This window comes from Dendrobates tinctorius, unplaced genomic scaffold, assembly GCF_039654945.1.
Source record: "Dendrobates tinctorius isolate UK_male_01 unplaced genomic scaffold, ASM3965494v1 ptg000035l, whole genome shotgun sequence".
NCBI classification, from domain to species: domain Eukaryota; kingdom Metazoa; phylum Chordata; class Amphibia; order Anura; family Dendrobatidae; genus Dendrobates; species Dendrobates tinctorius.
Window position 1 is genome coordinate 65,996,153 of NW_027361703.1, and position 18,222 is coordinate 66,014,374.

Below are 18,222 nucleotides of genomic sequence, written 5' to 3' on the forward strand. Positions count from 1 at the left end.
TTTTTCAAAACCTGGTGGATTTTGACTGATGGTCAAAAACGGAAGTGTGAAAGAGGCCTTAGCTACAGCATTACAGAATATTGTATATAAGCCCCTGATGTCAATGCCGGCAGCTGTTGGTGCAAAAAAAAGGATGACAGATTCCCTTAAGTACAGCCCTGGATTCACACAGTTGGCAGGTCCTCTTTAAAATCACCTGTCTTATTTTGGTGATAACCGTTCACATATGACAATTTATCCTTTTAAATAGTATAAAGACCACAATTTTTATATCTGCTTGTAGAATACACATGTATTAGCAAGCTCCCCATAAGCTACCACTTAAAATATATTTTCTGTGTTGTAGACTACCTTTCTCAAGGGGTGGACCTTTCCGGAATAGAGGTAATCGAAAGCGATCTGCTTTTCATTGGTAGAGCGCGCCTTGAAGTCGAAAACCAGGCAAAGCGTCTGCTGGAGCAGGGAGTTGAGACCCAGGTAAATAACCCATTTCACTCTCATTTGTGTTGCTTTTGTATTTCTAAACCAATTTGTATCTTACACTTCTAGATCTCACCAAATAACATCTTGAAATATTTTAGACAATTCTCTATTGAAGCAGTATATTTTGATAACACTTTTGTTTTGTCTGTCCTGTGGTGTGCGTATCTTTATAAATAAATGTAGCCCTACATATTTCTTTTACTATTCCTTGTAGGTGCATATGCCTTACGCTTAAAAGGGTTTTCCACTCTCCAAAATCCTATCCCATAGTCACAGTATGTAATAGGTGTAATAATAATATTAGCAAATATTTCCAATTAGAAATGTAATATAGTTCTTCTGATTCGCTATGCCGCCCCATGTGCAGGGCATTGCAGTAGCTTAGGTATCCATGGTTATGACCATTAACAACTAACTCACTATATGAGTGGTCGTAACCATGGATACCTATGCCCTGCACTTGAGGTAAGTGACATAGCGAATCAGAAGAACTATACTACATTTCTAATTGAAGGTATTTCCAATATTATTATTACAGGATCTTGGAGATGGGAATACCCAATTAAATTTTAATTTGCATAAGGAAAAAAATAGAATTTTCCCCTTGAAAAAGTTACTTAAATTAATATTCGTCAAAACCCAACTGAACTACCATAGAAAAGATAGTAATACAATAACCCATATGGAACCAAACTGGTATAGACTATGATAGAGCAAGCTATATTGCAATGACCAATAGCATAATAGATTGTTCGAGAAATTGTTTGAATACTGTGCTAAGAAGTAGTGCAGTTGCCCATAGCAACCAGACTTTTTAATGTGTTTTTAGAGCTTCTTCAAAAATGAAGGTAGCAACCTGATTAGTGTGTATATTTATTTTCATAAATGTTAAACAGTGTGATAATGTCCATATTACTGATGTCGCTGGTGATGTGACCGTTACATTTTTAAGTAGATGTTGACAGCACATCACTGAAGAAAGACCATACTTACTAATATATGGTTAAAGTGCATACAGGCCACAGGTAAAAGGTACCGAAGAACAACCATGAGGAGGGTGATGCTTAGTATTATAAATGCAGAAATAAAAGGCTTCTATAGGTCACCAATACATCATTGCCTAGAAGACCTACTACTACTGCTGTACTGTCTAGCAGTGCTTACAAGCTATTTTCTATTCAGCTTGAAAACACTGTGCTGAAGCTGGCTGGGATTTCGCCTTAAGAGCGGGCTTCAGTGATCCTGTCCAGCTTCAAATAAATGCTTACAAGCTCAATGGCAAAGACTTTCCCATACACAGGAGCACTCTATGAGATAGCTACTACCATACATCTGTATCGGCTTATTTCATGGAGAACGAAAGGATCGTCATTCTAAAATCTGATATGTCAGTTCCTTTACTCATTTGCTAATCATATGTTTCGGACCTTTTTTTTTTTCATTTGCGTAATTGTATAGTTTTACATCATGGTTAGCTGGTTACCAGCAGAGCTCAACTCTACTGCACCACTCTATAAGAGATCTTGTAATTAGTATACAGTGCAGAATTGTCTTTGTTTTGCTTGCTGCTGACAATCCGGTGAGGTGAAACTGAAAATGCCACCCATTTGATGCATATTGTAGAGGATAATCTTCTGTCATATACGTTAACAGAGCAGCATGTGAAGTTTCAGTTCATTGATCTCTCAGCAGCAGGTAACAAACACAGCTCAACTCATCTCAGCCTCATCCTGGAGTATATCACTCTTTTCAGCTTCCTCCATTCACAGCCTTATCCTGTAATATTTTACTTTTCTTAGCTGCCTCTATACACAGTCCCATCTTGCGGTATATCTCTCCTTAAAGTCCCACTATACATAACCCCATTGTGCAACATATCTTTTCTCTGAGCCCCTCTATATACAGAACTCTCCCACTGTATCTCTCCTTTAAGTTTCTATACACAGCCCCATGCTGCAGCACATCTATCCTCTCATCAGCCCTCTATAGACAGCCTCATCCTGAGGTATATCTATCCTCTCAGCCCTCTATATACAGCGCTATATTGCAGCATATCTCTCCTTTTAACCTCCTCTAGTCACAGCCCTTTGCTGCAGTATACAGTGTGTGGAGCAAGTATTGAACATGTCACCAATTTTAGAAGTAAATATATTACTAAAGGTGCTATTGACATCAAATTCTCAACATTTGTTGGAAACATCCTATCCAATCCACACAAGTAAAGAAATCATAACATAGATGTCCATACATTAAATTATGTGTAATAATGAGAAATAACACAGGGATAAAGTATTGAACAAAAAGCCATGAAAAGTCGTGCCACCAGCTAAAATCTATCAGTAATTAGAAAGCAATCCTGCCACTTAGTAAAAAAAATCAGCTGGCTCAACTGATGGCCTATAAAAAGGTGTCTCTTTAACAAGATGCCACGCAAGAAACCTCTCATGATGGGTAAAACCAGTGAGCTGTCTCAAGACGTTTGCAACCTTATTGTTGCAAAACATACTGATGTCATTAGTTATGGAAAAATTTCTAAACTATTATTATTATGCATTTATATAGCGCCATTTATTCCATGGTGCTTTACATGTGAAAAGGGGAAATATAGACAGGTACAATAAACATGTGTAAGACAAGGGACACACAAGTACATAAGGAGAGGGGACCCTGCCCGCGAGGGCTCACATTCTACAGGGATGGGTGAGAATACAGTAGGAGAGGTTAGAGCAGGTCGTGCAGTGGTTCAGTAGACCGAGGATCATTGCAGGCTGTATTCTTGTCGGAACAGGTGGGTCTTCAGGTTCTTCTTGAAGGTTTCCGTTGATGGTGAGAGTCTGATGTGTTGCGGCAGAGAGTTCCAGAGTATGGGGGAAACACGGAAGAAGTCTTGTATGTGATTGTGGGAAGAAGAGATAAGGGGGGAGTAGAGAAGGAGATCTTGAGATGATCGAAGGTTGCGTGCGGGTAGGTACCTAGAGACCATGTCACAGATGTATGGAGGAGACAGGTTGTGGATGGCTTTGTATGTCATGGTTAGAGTTTTGAATTGGAACCTCTGGGCAATAGGAAGCCAGTGAAGGGCCTGGCATAGGGGGGAGGCTGGGGAATAGTGGGGAGACAGCTGGATTAGTCGGGCAGCAGAGTGTAGGATGGACTGGAGTGGAGCCAGAGTGCTAGAGGGGAGGCCAGAGAGTAGGAGGTTGCAGTAGTCGAGGCGGAAGATAAGAGCATGCACTCTTGTTTTTGTGGTTTCGTGATTGAGGAATGAGCGGATCCGGGAAATATTTTTGAGTTTGAGGCGGCAGGAGGAGGCAAGGGCTTGGATATGTGGTTTGAAAGAGAGCGCAGAGTCGAGGATCACCCCAAGGCACCGAGCATGCGGGACTGGGGAAAGAGAGCAGCCATTGACATTGATGGATAGGTCTGGTGGAGGGTTAGAGTGAGATGGGGGAAAGATGATGAATTCTGTTTTGTCCATGTTCAGTTTGAGAAAGCGAGCAGAGAAGAAGGCTGAGATAGCAGACAGACATTGTGGGATTTCAGTCAGTAAGGAGGCGAGGTTGGGTCCAGATAGGTAGATCTGCGTGTCATCGGCATAGAGGTGGTACTGCAAACCGTGGGATTCTCTGAGCTGTCCCAAGCCAAAGGTGTAGATGGAGAATATTAGGGTCCTAGGACAGAGCCTTGAGGAACACCGACAGACAGGAGGCGAGGTGAGGAGGTGGTGTGTGAGAGGGAGACACTAAATGTTCGGTCTGTTAGGTATGATGAGATCCAGGATAGGGCCAAGTCTGTGATGCCAAGAGATGAGAGAGTCTGTAGCAGGAGGGAATGGTCTACAGTGTCGAAGGCAGAGGACAGGTCCAGGAGAAGGAGGACAGAGTAGTGTCGCTTGCTCTTGGCGGTTAGTAAGTCGTTAGTGACTTTAGTTAGGGCAGTTTCAGTTGAGTGATGCGGTCGGAAGCCAGATTGTAACTGGTCAAAGAGGGAACAGGAGGAGAGGTGGGAGGACAGTTCAAGATATACATACTGTTCCAGTAGTTTTGAGGCGTAAGGGAGAAGAGATATCGGGCGATAGTTCGTCACAGAGGATGGGTCAAGGGAGGGCTTTTTGAGGATGGGTGTGATTGAGGCATGTTTGAAAGATGAGGAAAAGACACCATTTGTAAATGAAAGGTTGAAGAGGTGTGTTAGAAATGGGATAAAGACTGTGGCCAAGTTAGGGATTAAGTGAGACGGGAGTGGGTCGAGGGCATAAGTGGTGAGGTGTGATCTTGACAGAAGGGTGGAGAGCTGATCTTCTGTCATGGTGGAGAAGCTGGCTTTTGCAGAACAGGGCTGAGTGGGTAAGAGGGGCATTGGGGCAGCGGGCCAAAGTTTTGTCTGATCGTGTCGATCTTCTGCTTAAAGAAGGAGGCAAAGTCTTCAGCAGAAATGAGAGGAGGGGGAAGAGGTGCTGTGGGACGGAGTAGAGAATTGAAAGTGTTGAAGAGCTGTTTAGGGTTGTGAGACAGGGAGCAGGGGTTGCGCAGTAGGAGAGGAGAGGGAAGAGAATGTCAGTAGGTTGTGGTCAGACAGGGGGAGGGGTGAGTTATTGAGATTAGTGAGGGAACAGTCGGGTGAAGATAAGGTCCAGCGTGTGAGCAGCTTTGTGAGTGGCCACAGAGGACCATTGAGTGAGGCCGAGGGAAGCCATGAGCGATAGCAGTTTAGAGGCAGCCGGGGTGGAAGTGTCAATGGGGATGTTGAAGTCACCCATGATGATGGTGGGGATGTCAGCAGAAAGGAAATGAAGTAGCCAGGTGGTGAAGTGGTCGAGAAAAGTGGAGATGGCTAGTTCTGGGGGGCAGTAGATGACAGCTAGTTGGAGGTTGGAGGGGGAATAGATGCGGACGGAGTTCACCTCGAACGAGGGAAGAGTAGCGGAGGGTGGCAGAGGAATTGGGGTAAAGGAGCAGGTATCAGAGAGGAGCAAGCCAACTCCTCCACCCCGTTTGTTGCTGGGGCGAGGGGTGTGAGAGAGATGAAATCCGCCATAGGAAAGCGCAGCTGGAGAGGCTGTGTCAGAGGGAGTGAGCCAGGTTTCAGTGATAGCAAGGTAGGAGAGTTTGTTGGTGATAAAGAGGTCATGGATAAATGATAGCTTGTTGCAGACAGAGCATGCGTTCCATAGGGCTCCAGGTAAGGGGGTTGGGGAAGTGGAGGCTGGATGAATGGGTATGAGGTTATCATGGTTGTGAAGACGTGTAGAAGATCGTGGCAGGGTGATAGAAGTGAGTGTAGGGATGTGTTGAGGAGGGCCAGGATTTGGGGATACATCGCCAGCAATGAGGAGTAGTAGACAGAGCATTAGAAGGTGGGAGCAGGATAGGACATGATGTGGCCGTGTGTGTCTGGAGAAAAAGGATTGTATGTGGAGAAAAAGGATTGTATGTGGAGAAACAGTTGTGACGAAGAGGTGAGACGGCTGGGAAGGATGGAGGGGGAAATGACAAGTTCCTTACTGGGTGGAGGGATTGCAGGAGTTAGGGAGAAATAGAGTAGTATGGGGGTTATAGTAAAAAGATGGCGAAACATTGTTGTGATGTTATAGTCCGTTACCTTGCAGTCAAATTCTAGTCTAATTCAGAGTACTTAGAAATCTGTACTTTGAAATATGGATTTTGAAATAGATGGAGCCGACTACGTCTGGAGCCGACCCATGGTACTGAATATATGTGCAGCTAAAGACAATCAGGTGTGAGTGAAAGTGGGGTGTGACTGCCCAGGCCAAATGCACAGAGTTAAGCAAAGGTCAAAAAAGGGGGAAGGGGTTATACAGACCACTTACATGTGTGGCAAAGATAACAAGAATGGAGTACAATTATGGATACAAGAAGATGGGTAAGCAATGCATACCATATACAATGCAATGCAGTTCACATGATGCATTCAGGAGCATGAGAAAGTGGTGGAAATTCAGCAATGCATACCATATACAATACAATGCGTTTCTCATGGGGCATTCAGGAGCATGAGAAAGTGGTGGAAATTCAGCAATGCATACCATATACAATACAATGCAGTTCACATGGGCCATTCAGGAGCATGACAAAGTGGTGGAAATTCAGCAATGCATACAATATACAATACAATGCAGTTCACATGGGGCATTCAGGAGCATGAGAAAGTGGTGGAAATTCAGCAATGCATACCATATTCAATACAATGCAGTTCACATGGGGCATTCAGGATCATGAGAAAGTGGTGGAAATTCAGCAATGCATACCTGTGGGAACAGGAGAACATCTCGGTCAGATGGTGATGATGACAATACTGTAGGAGTCATGAGTGGCCAAGTGCATTCTAGAATTCTAGTCTAATTCAGAGTACTTAGAAATCTGTACTTTGAAATATGGATTTTGAAATAGATGGAGCCAACTATGTCTGAAGCAGACCCATGGTACTGAATATATGTGCAGCTAAAGACAATCAAGAAGATTCAAGTGAACACTGTTGGGGCTATAATTCAGAAGTGGAAAGAACATGATTTCAGCACACACCGGCCACGACCAGGTGCACTTCGCAAAATTTCAGACAGAGGAGTGAAAAGAACTATCAAGAGTTGTCAAAGAGACAAGAACCTCCTGTGGAGAGCTACAGAAAGACCTGGAATCAGCAAGTACAATTGTTTCAAAGAAAACTAATAGGTAATGCACTCAACCTCCAAGGCTTCTGTGCATGCTTACAACACACGACTCCATTGCTGAATCAAAAGCATGTTCAAGCACATTTAAGGTTTGCTCAACAACATTTAGACAAGCCTGTGAAATACTGGGAGAATATAGTTTGATCAGATGAGACCAAAATTGAACTCTTTGGGTGCCATAATACATACCATGCTTGGAGGTTAAATCATGCACATAATATCACCCTAAAAATACTATGCGAACAGTGAAGTTTGGAGGTGGGAACATCATTGTGTGGGGGTGTTTTTCAGCATATGGCACTAGTGGAACTAGCTAACTTCATATGTTTGAAGGAAGGATGAATAGACCAATGTACAGAGATATTTTTTATAAAAATCTGCTGCCATGTACCTGGATGATGAAAATGAAATAAGTGTGGACATTTCAGCAAGAATTTGATCCCAAACACACAGCTAAGGAAACAGATGGTGTCAGGCACTCTTTCAGCATCATTTCAGTTGTTCTGCGTCACACAAATGTTCTTCTATGTGATCCAAACACCTCAAACTTGAATTCATCCATCCATAATACTTTTTATCAATCTTCCTCTGTCCAATGTCTGTGTTCTTTTGAGGGGTCACTCAGACAATTTTGTGTTTTCCATGAAAACTAATACTTTTATTAATCATATGAGTTGCCAAATGAATTTGAAATCTAGTCCAGACATTGACAAGGTTCGAAAAAAAGATTTTTATTTGAAATAATAATTTTCTCCTTCAAACTTTGCTTTCGTCAAAGAATGCTCCATTGCATTGCTGACCTTTGGCATTCAAGCAGTGAATTTGCTGAGGTAATCTGGAGAAATTTCACCCCATGCTTCCAGAAGCCCCTCCCACAAGTTGGTTTGGCTTGATGAGCACTTTTTGCGTACCATACTGTCAAGCTGCTCCCACAACAGCTCAATGGGGTTGAGATCTGGTGACTGCGCTGGCCACTCCATTACAGATAGAATACCAGCTGCCTGCTTCTTCCCTAAATAGTTCTTGCATAATTTGGAGGTGTGCTTTGGGTCATTGTCCTGTTGTAGGATGAAATTGGCTCCAATCAAGCGCTGTCCACAGGGTATAGCATGGCGTTGCACAATCCCTTTTACCTTGTACAAATCTCCCACTTTACCAGCACCAAAGCAACCCCAAACCATCACATTACCTCCACCGGTAATAAACCTTTAATTAGTAAAGCAAATAAAGGTGAAAATAGATTAGAACAAACCTGAGCAAATTTAGGGTGGCACGCTGGGTCCATCTTAGCCACCCCTATCTGATTTAACAGATAGCTGTATCCTCAGGGTGTGGATCCATCAGACTGTGCTGTGGGGACTGTGGATAATGATATTGTGGTAGTCATCATTTTATGTTTGGGGGCTCTGGGGAATCATACTGTGTGGAGGCCATCATACTGTGTGTGTGGGGTCACATTTTTTTGCGGGGAGCTTTGGGGCATCACATTGTGTCTAAGGGCATTATACAGTGTGGGGATCTGTGTGAGCATCTTACTGTGTTTGGGGACAGTGGATGTGTCATACTGTGTGGGGGTCCTCTGGGTACATCATGCAGTTTTTGTGAGAGCTGTTGACCATGGTACAAGGGCTGAATTATAGTATTCTGATGTATTGCTTATTATATAAAGCAGTAAATATAGGGGTTTGATCTGCTCAATAATAAGCATTACAATATTAATATTAAATAATATGTGATTGTTAATGTTGAACAGAACTAAATTCAGCTTATTGGTTTGGCCCTCCACAACAGTTGTGGTCTCTCGTGGTCTTTTGTGAAAATGAATTACCCACCCTTGGTTAGAATGATGAGCTATTTCTGCATGTTTTATTACTAACAAAGGTTACAGAACTTGTCTTGCTATCAGATATATAAGATGGTGGTGCGACTCAATATTCAGATATAATGTGACATGTATTGAGTGAAAGCGCAACCTTGTCCTCAGCATATGAAAAGAAGCTTTGGTGGGATTTAGCCCGTCTGTGACTAGCTGAGTAGTAATGATTGACGTATTGATTCAACCCTCTTCTCCAGTCTGTCTGTTCATCTAGTTGTATATTGAGCTTCATCCTTTTGTTCCCCATTGTGCACCTCATTTATTATCTTTTAACACCATTTCAGATGTCTTCATCTGATGCTGCAGAACAGGTAATGATTGTAATCGGGCAGATTCCTAACCTTTTGCATCTGAACAGAATTTCAACATTTTCTCTTAGTAACGTGCACAGTAGCTCAATGAAGTTTAAAAAGCCTAAGAAATGTGTTTGCGCTTATAAGAAGTGTCGAAAATTATTTGTTTTATTTCACATAGCTGATATGGCCACTAGATAAAATTGCATTTGAAGCAATTATGACTGTAGATGTTCTATAGTTTTTCACGGAGGTGTATTTAAGGTCTAATATATTACAATGGATATAAAAAGTCTACACACCAATGATAAAATTCCATGTTTTTGTCATACAAAAAAATCATACCAAGTAGAATCATTTTATAACTGTTTACACCTTCAATGTCACCTTGTACGATTCAGTTGTAAAATATTCTGAAATTTTATTGAATAGGAAAAAATAAAAACGCAAATATATTTGGATGTATAAATATGCACACATTTAAAGTACATGTTCAAACCTTTCAAATTATGACAGCATTCAGTCTTTTTGGGTTTGATTCTGCCAGCATGGCACATCTAGAATTGGCAATCTTTGCCAACTTTTCTTTGCAGTATTGCGCCAAATGTGTCAGATTGTGAAGGCATTTCCTGTGTACAGTCCTCTTCAGGTCACCCACAGATTTTCAATTGAATTAATTCCTGAGCTTTGGCTAGGAAATTCCAAAACTTTAATCTGATTCTTGCACAGCCATTTTTTTGTAGATTTGGAGGTACAGTGGGGAAAATAAGTATTTGATACACTGCCAATGTTGTAAGTTTTCCCACTTACAAAGAATGGAGGGGTCTATGATTTTTATCGTAGCTACACGTCAACTGTGAGAGACGGAATCTAAAAATAAAAAAACAGAAAATCACATTGTGTGATTATTACATAATTAAACTGCATTTTATTGCATGAAATAAGTATTTGAACACCTACCAACCAGCAAAAATTCTGGCTCTCTCAGACCTGTTAATTTTTCTTTAAGAAGTCCTCCTAATCTGCATTCATTACCTGTATTAATTGCACCTGTTTGAACTTGTTACCTTTATAAAAGACACCTATCCACACACTAAATCAGTCACACTCCAGCCTCTCCACCATGGCCAAGACCAAAATGCTGTTTAAGGACACCAGGGACAAAATTGTAGACCTGCACAAGGCTGGAATCGGCTACAGGACAATATGCAAGCAGCTTGGTGAGAAGGCAATAACTGTTGGGGCAATTGTTAGAAAATGGAAGAAACACAAGATGACTGTCAATCTCTCTTTGTTTGGGGCTCCATGCAGGATCTCGCCTTGTGGGGTAAGAATGATTGAGAGAGGTCCGGAATCAGCTCAGAATTACATGGGAGAACCTGGTCAGTGACCTGAAGAGAGCTGGGACCACAGTGTCAAACATTACCTTTAGTAACACACTACGCTGTCATGGATTAAAATACAGATAGTCTTGTGTCAATATGAGCAGGTTCAGTTGGCCAGGAAGTTGTAGATGTGATCTGTCATTGACAGTATAACCTAGATGTCTAGAATTTGTTTCACACCTTCTGCTTGTTGGATCTTGAAGGGATGGTATAGAATAAAAGAAGTGACATTAAGGACAGGAATGATTTCCAGGCACCTGAAAATAAATGCATTTTAATGGAAATTATTCTTGGTTTACTTTCAAATTGACCCTTTGAACACATGCGTACTAATTAATCGCATATCCCTTCATCTGTCATAGATTGTAAAGCATATGTTCATAGCCTAAATAAATACTGCAGTGTTACATTACTACTTATTTTCTTATTTTGCAAATTGTGCACTGACTCATATTCAACCACGCATTCATTTTTCAAATAAATTGTTTAGCGTATTCAGTATAATATTTCACTTTTTTGACAAGCAGTCTTGTTGGCATTTTTTTTTTGTCCAATTAATCCTAAGGCCACTTTCACATGACATTTTTTGGTTCGTGTCTTGCATCATTATTTGTCAGCCTGAACCAGAAGAACATACAATGAAAAAGCCTATTTCAAACTTGTGCCCGTCTTCTGTATTCTGGATCCTGTTTTGTTTTGGTGAACAAATACTGATGCAGAATACTGACCAAGATTCTGCGGTTTAAAAGTGGCTTACTGGCTCCAGAGGAAACTGACTGTATCTACTGGGTAAAAAATCATAAATTCTGTACACCAGTAGAAATTAAACTCTGAGAGAAAACATAACTAAAAGGCTAAATATTCAGGAAGTTTATGGACTTTTAGGATTGTGGGCATAATGGTATGTTGCGGTTTTGCATTTTGAACCATGACAGACCAAATGTGCAATTAAAGCCCCTGTTACACACTGCGATATCGCTAGCAATATCGCTGTAAAGTCACCGATTTTGTGACGTAGCAGCGATATTGCTAGCGATATCGCTGCATGTGATACTTACCTCCGACCGGCTCCCCGGCTGCTCATTGCTGGTCGCGCGAGAAGGTCCTGGATCATTTCTCGTCGTCAGCTTCCTGCTGGGCTTCCTGTGGCGCCGACGAGCGAGGCATGGACGCGGGCGGGAGGACGTCAGGATCGCCGCATCTGACAGGTAAGTAGCGATCCCCGTCCCCAGCGATGTCGCTGGTGAGATCTGCCTGTGTGGCAGCTCACTAGCGACCACTTAGCGATGTACCAGCGATCCATATCGTTGTCGGGATCGCTGGTGCATCGCTAAGTGTAACGGTACCCTAAGTTGTGTTACATAGTGACATGTTTTAACATATTATAGCTAGTGTCAACTAGATATCGAAAGTGTGGCCTGTGCTATTAAACAGTGTTCTTTTATGATGATGTATTCCAATTATCGTACTCTGAAATCTTGTGCATTGTTGAATAATTGGGTAAAATTGCAATTGGACACAACTTATCTACAAAGAAAACCCTACATTTAATAATACTTCTACCAATTGTACAGTCAGATTTACCCTTTAGATATCTGTTGATTGAACATTGGTTCGTTCGACTGGCAGCTATCTATCCCAACTCTACCATACATCGGAGTGTTCGCTCTGCCAAGCTCTCCTGTCTTCCCTTTAAGAGAGACACTGCCAGACATCTGTGGCGGCTGCTTATCTCTAGAGACCAAAAGGATCAGCAGTCCAAAATTGAACAAGTTGGATTCTTAACTCCCCCCAACAATCATCTGTCAAGGGTCCCTGCACACATTAGACTTTTGGCCAAGCCCATCAGTATCAGCGCGTTCTGCTGATATTGGTCTAATGTGTATGGGTGCTTTTAGACACCCATTTATATATTTTTGTAAGTTGTCTGACGCATTTTAACAGGTATTCCTTGAAAAGTCCATTTTAAACCCCAAATAAAAATCACAAATACATGGTAAAATGATGTAGGAAAATCGCCAAACTGGTCCTGGTACCTGAACTGTTCCTGAACCCTCCAACTTTGGAAAATGTCTCTCTTTTTCAAACTCACGAACTGTAAAGCGGACTTCCAGGAGAAGTTGGTATTTGGAGTTCAGTACCGGACACCTAGTGTCGGGTTCGCTCATCTGTAGCCTTGTGTCTAGCTACCAGGCTTTGTTAGCCACTACTAGGATATGCAATATTCCTAGATTTATTGTTGGAGCGCTCATTTGCCGCTGGTATGTATCTATAGCAGTGAAGTTTGTTGTGTCGTATATTTCATTCACAGCTTTCAGATCTATTATAATATATGCTTTTTATCGCTCCCTATTTCTCAGCTACTTATTTTTCTCCTAACTTATTTATTACTCAAAGATATCGCGGCAGATTTCTCATTCCCTTTTCATAAAAAAAACCCACAATGTTTTAGATTTTAGAACTTTGTCAGTAGTCTTTCATGGAAATAAAGTGTTATCCCACTATAAATCATGGCCATCTTTGTTTCTACTGTATAAAATGCAAAATGACACCGGAATGTCGTCGGGCTTATATATCAGTCACCCTAACTGGCCCTTTCACTTCCTGCTGTTCCATTATTTTCCCATGCAGGGAACCTGTTAGCAGTCCTTATACCCCCAAACTAATGTCGTGCATGTAAAATTGCAGTAATGTTGATTAAGTTCATACTTTTGTTTTACAAATCATTGTTTCCATTTTTGAGAAATCAGTTAGAAAACATTTTTTGCAAATGAGCAGTAAGTGCAGGGGGACTGTCTATGTACTTTTAGCTGTCTGACTTCTCATTCTTGTCTCCTCTGCCTGTGATCTCGCACGCGTGCTGTCACTCGCTGGTGTGGCGCATGCACAGCTCTGTAGTCCAGCGCTCGCAACACCATTAGATCCTTTCTGCGCATGCACCACTCCAGGGCAGGGTTCCCCAACTCCAGTCCTCAAGGCCCACCAACAGATCACGTTTTCAGGATTTCCTTTGTATTGCACAGGTGAAGCAATTATCACCTGAGCAAAGACTAAGGAAACCCTGAAAACATGATCTGTTGGTGGGCCTTGAGGACTGGAGTTGGGGAACCCTGCTCCAGGGAACGATGGCACCTGAGAGCGGTCTTGAGTTTTGAGTAGGAGGCAGGGAAATAGGGAGAGAGGCCGGAGAGTATCCCCACTGCATTTGTGGCTCATTTACATAAAAGATGACATAGATGACATAGGTTTGAGATATATAAACCTACTGACAGCATCCCTTTAATCTTTTTACCACCTATGACATATAGGAACATGATAAGTTGCCTCCCTTCTAATCAGCTGTCATCTGCCCCTAACAGCCACAGGTGGAATCGGTATCCATCCGCAGCTGTTAACATGTTAAATGTTTTTGTCAATTTAACATGCGCTTGCCGGAAGCTCGTCACAGAACCCCACCCATCGACGCCCCTGTCACAAGATCTCAGGGCGCCAGTGGGTTTGCATGACAACCAGCCACGTTTTTAAAAATACTAAAAAAAATTAAAAAATATACAAGTTCAAATCACCCACCTCTTTGCCCAATTCAAAATAAAACATAAAAAATACACATATTTGGTATCACTGCATTCAGAATCGCCCGATCTATCAAAATATAAGAAGACTTAGTCCGATCGGTAAATGGTGTAATGAGTAAAGAAAACAAAACATCAGGATTATGTTTTTTGGTTGCCACAACACTGCAATAAAATGTAATAACGGGCGATCAAAAGATTGTATCTACCCCCAGGATTGTATCAATACAAATGTCAGCTTGGCACGCAAAAAATAATCCCTCACCCAACCCCAGATTCTGAAAAATGGAGACACTACGGGTCTCGGAAAATGTCACCTTTTTTTTCCCAAATTTTGGAATTTTTTTTACCACTTAAATAAAAAATAACCTAGACATGTTTGGTATGTGCGAATTCGTAATGACCTGGAGAATCATAATCTCAGGTCAATTTTAGCATTTAGTGAGCATTGTAAAATAAAAACAACCAAAAAACAATTGTGGATTTGCACTTTTATTTTGCAATTTCACCACACTTGGATTTTTTTTTCCCGTTTTACAATACACTATGTCTTAAAATCAATGGTGTCATTCAAAAGTACAACTAGTCTCGCAAAAAACAAGCCCTCACATGGCCATATTGACAGAAAAATAAAAAAAAAGTTATGGGTCTGGGATGAAGGGGAGCAAAAAATGAAAACGCAAAAAAAATGGAAAATCCCAAGGTGGTTAAAATATTTATTTCTCTCTTGAAAATAAGACCCCTACGTTCAGTGAAGATGCAGATTGTCAGCAGACAATGCAGTGCAACATATGTAAATGACAGCGAAAATGGCTCATCACAAGCTGCTGCTGACCCTGGCACGTCTGTATTGAGCGAGTGGAGATTACGTGTCTTTCTATGTCAATGTAATGGAAAGACACTTTTTTTGTTCCTGTATCACTTCTCCTTCATTCATCCATCCATGGACAGTGTTTGTCTGTGTACAGTTTGGCTTCATACTTAGCTGGGTTATGGAAGGGTCACTGCGTTACAGAAAATAAAAAAGCTATTTCTATTTTCAGATGCTTTTCTGGAAAGTGTGCAAGTTCATAAATGATCTATCTTCAGAAGAAATTCTGCACAGTTTTTCCCTGCGACCCGCTGGAGGAACAGACATATTGCACTAGTGTGGGGGATGGGGAACTCCGAGCAGGCAATGTGGTTGGGCATGTGGCAGCGCACGGTTCTCTCTCTGGTCCCCAGGCAGCAGATGGAGGTGCCTGTCGTTGAGACAATTGATTTTTCGATTCTACAGCAACATCAACAGTGTTTCAAACTCAGCTTGTGCTTTTCTGGAGTGGCTGAGGGAAGCCAATATTGCTGGTAACACATGAAGAGGTTTTAGTTACCCTTTGCTTACATTAAATGCATTTCTTTTAATCCTTTAAGGACCAGGCCTCATTTTATTTTTCGTTTTTTTGCGGTTTAATTGTATTTTCCATAGTGATACCCAAATTATATTGTTTTATTAACATTTTATCACTTTTCATCGGAGCTATATGAGGTTGTATGCAGTTTTCATTGGTACCATATTTTGGGCATGTATGGTATTTTGTTCACATTTTATTTCATTTTCTTGGTGAACAGAAGAGGCAGTTCTTGCTCATTGTTCTGCCATATTCCTTTTTTTCCACTGTGCAGACCAAATAATTATAAGATTTCATTGTAACAGATCTTTATGGAAACAGCAATACCAAATAATCTGTTTGGTTTTTTTTTGTGGATTAAACTATTTTTCACATTTATTTTTACTGTTATTTGTCCTACAAGGGGACCTGAATATATGACCTAATGATCGCATTGATAATACTCCGCCCAGTATAGTACATTATTCGGCATGGGAGTGACATACTGTCAGACAGCCTACTAGGTTCTATCAGAGTCAGGATCTGATAGGCTTTGGGCCATCAAATGGGAATAGCCAAGGGTGTGCAGCGTTGTGCCGGTGCTGCTAAGGAACAGACAAAAAAATCAAGTGATAAAATGAAGGGGTAATTATTGAAAAAAAAAACCCAGCAATGTAGTTTTGGTGCAAGATTTGCACATTCCTCAGTGTCATTCCTGAGGAAGGTGCAAAACTTGCCCCACAGCATGGTTTGTTTGTTTTTTTTAGTGTTTTTCAATTATTTTTCCTTCCTTTTTTTATCACTTGCTTTCTTGTTTGTTCCATAGCAGCACCCAGCACAAAGTTGCACACGCTTGGCTATTTCCATTTGATTGCTCACCTCTTGTCTGGATGGCAACAGACTTCATAGGAACGTAGCAACATATACCCATTGGGAGGTGTAGGTGTCCCATCAACTCTGTTTGAGTAATGCCTATGTACTAGTGCCACTTTATAAGGTTAGTTTTTACTGTGCATTTGCCTATTGGATCTTGAATTTCGCCTCTCTATTTTTTGTCTTTGTAAGGTTTCTTTTATGGCAGACCTAGCGGCCGTTGTTAGACTTTCGTTCTACATAGAAACCCATTGTCATCGAGCAATCTCATTGTGGGGAGCCAATAGAAGAATTGAAGGAGCTCCTTACATGCTCTCTATTATATTAGCTCAGTTAACTTGGTAGCAGTGTTCGCTCACCTCAATGTGTCTTTCCTTGCATTGGGGAAGCAGTCCTGGGATTAGATTGCATCCTAGAGGGAAGGAGGCTAGGATGTTCCGTTAGGAAGTAGCTTGTTCCATTGGAAGATGAAAACATGACCGGAAATGGTTAATAGAAGAATTTCATGTGGTGCAGGTTATGTAGGTTGTGAGTTGTACGTTTGCCCATGCTTTTGAATATATGGCACTGTTATCATGCTTTTATTGAAATTGCAAGTAGAATTGAGCGAGTTTGTTCGGATTTGGTTCCGAGTACAATCAGATTCGAATATTGCTTTTGCAGTATTCGTCGAACACAGCCGAACGTCATTAGAGTCAGTGGGAGTAGAAGTTACTGAATATATTCGGAACCGAACATAAGACATACATTTGGCCAGCGTAGTGTTTGAATATGGCCCGAATATGTCAAAATCAGATTCGGGGCCAAAATCCGAACAAATTCGCTCATCTCTAATTGCAAGTGATTGTCAAAGTATTCTGTTTAACCCCTTCTGGACATATGACGTAGTATCCCGTCCATGTGCCCTGGGTCTTAATGCCCATGGACGGGATAGTACGTCATAGAGATCAGTGTCAGCTGGGCCTTTCCATGGTAACTTACGTTGCATTCACAAGCCAAAAACTGAGTTGACAATGGCTACAGACTGTTCTTTGAAGGCAGGCACAAAAATGAGTGAATGTATATTGAACATTACAGTATTCTCAATAGATTTCAACACAGTTTGATTCTTCAACAATACAAATTAAATACAAAATACAGTGTTATTACTTGGTAACTTTCGTTACACAAAAAGGAAAGGCAATTGTCCATATCATGAGCCTGCCAAATTTTCTGTTCTGGTAAACAGGGGAGAAGCACTATTTTTATTGTATTAAAACACCATAGTCCAAGCAACTTTAACAAATTTATTTTAACCTCTCAAGTTAAATGCAACAGTTTTTATTACAAGAAATGTAGGTAACTTACGTTACAACACAATATAGTAACTTACCTTACAAAACAAAGAATGTGTTCAACTTTGTCAGTGTTCATATTTGAGTAACTGACTTTATTTAGACAAAACATAGGCTGCATGTGAATTCATTGGTGTGAACTACATATGTAGACTAAAATTTAGTATAAAAATGTAATCAATCAATATTCATACTTCAGTTGTCAACATTTTTGCAGTTTGGATTTTTGATTACAAAATATGACCGTTGATGAATTACATAATGTAGACTAAATGTTAATCTAGACCTACATATGTGGTCTAGTCCTATGAATTCAGACACAGTCCGATCACTGTTCACTACTGAGCATGT

General features: G+C 41.1%; 1 protein-coding gene across 2 annotated transcripts in view; it reads left to right on the forward strand.

Moving 5' to 3' along the window:
* Positions 1–18,222, forward strand: part of COG5 (component of oligomeric golgi complex 5) — a 555,903-nt gene that overhangs the window by 201,634 nt on the left and 336,047 nt on the right. For both annotated transcript variants that reach the window (XM_073573558.1, XM_073573559.1), the window contains exon 7: positions 347–477. In XM_073573558.1, coding sequence (XP_073429659.1) covers positions 347–477 — 131 coding nt within the window. The remainder of the gene's footprint in view (positions 1–346; positions 478–18,222) is intronic.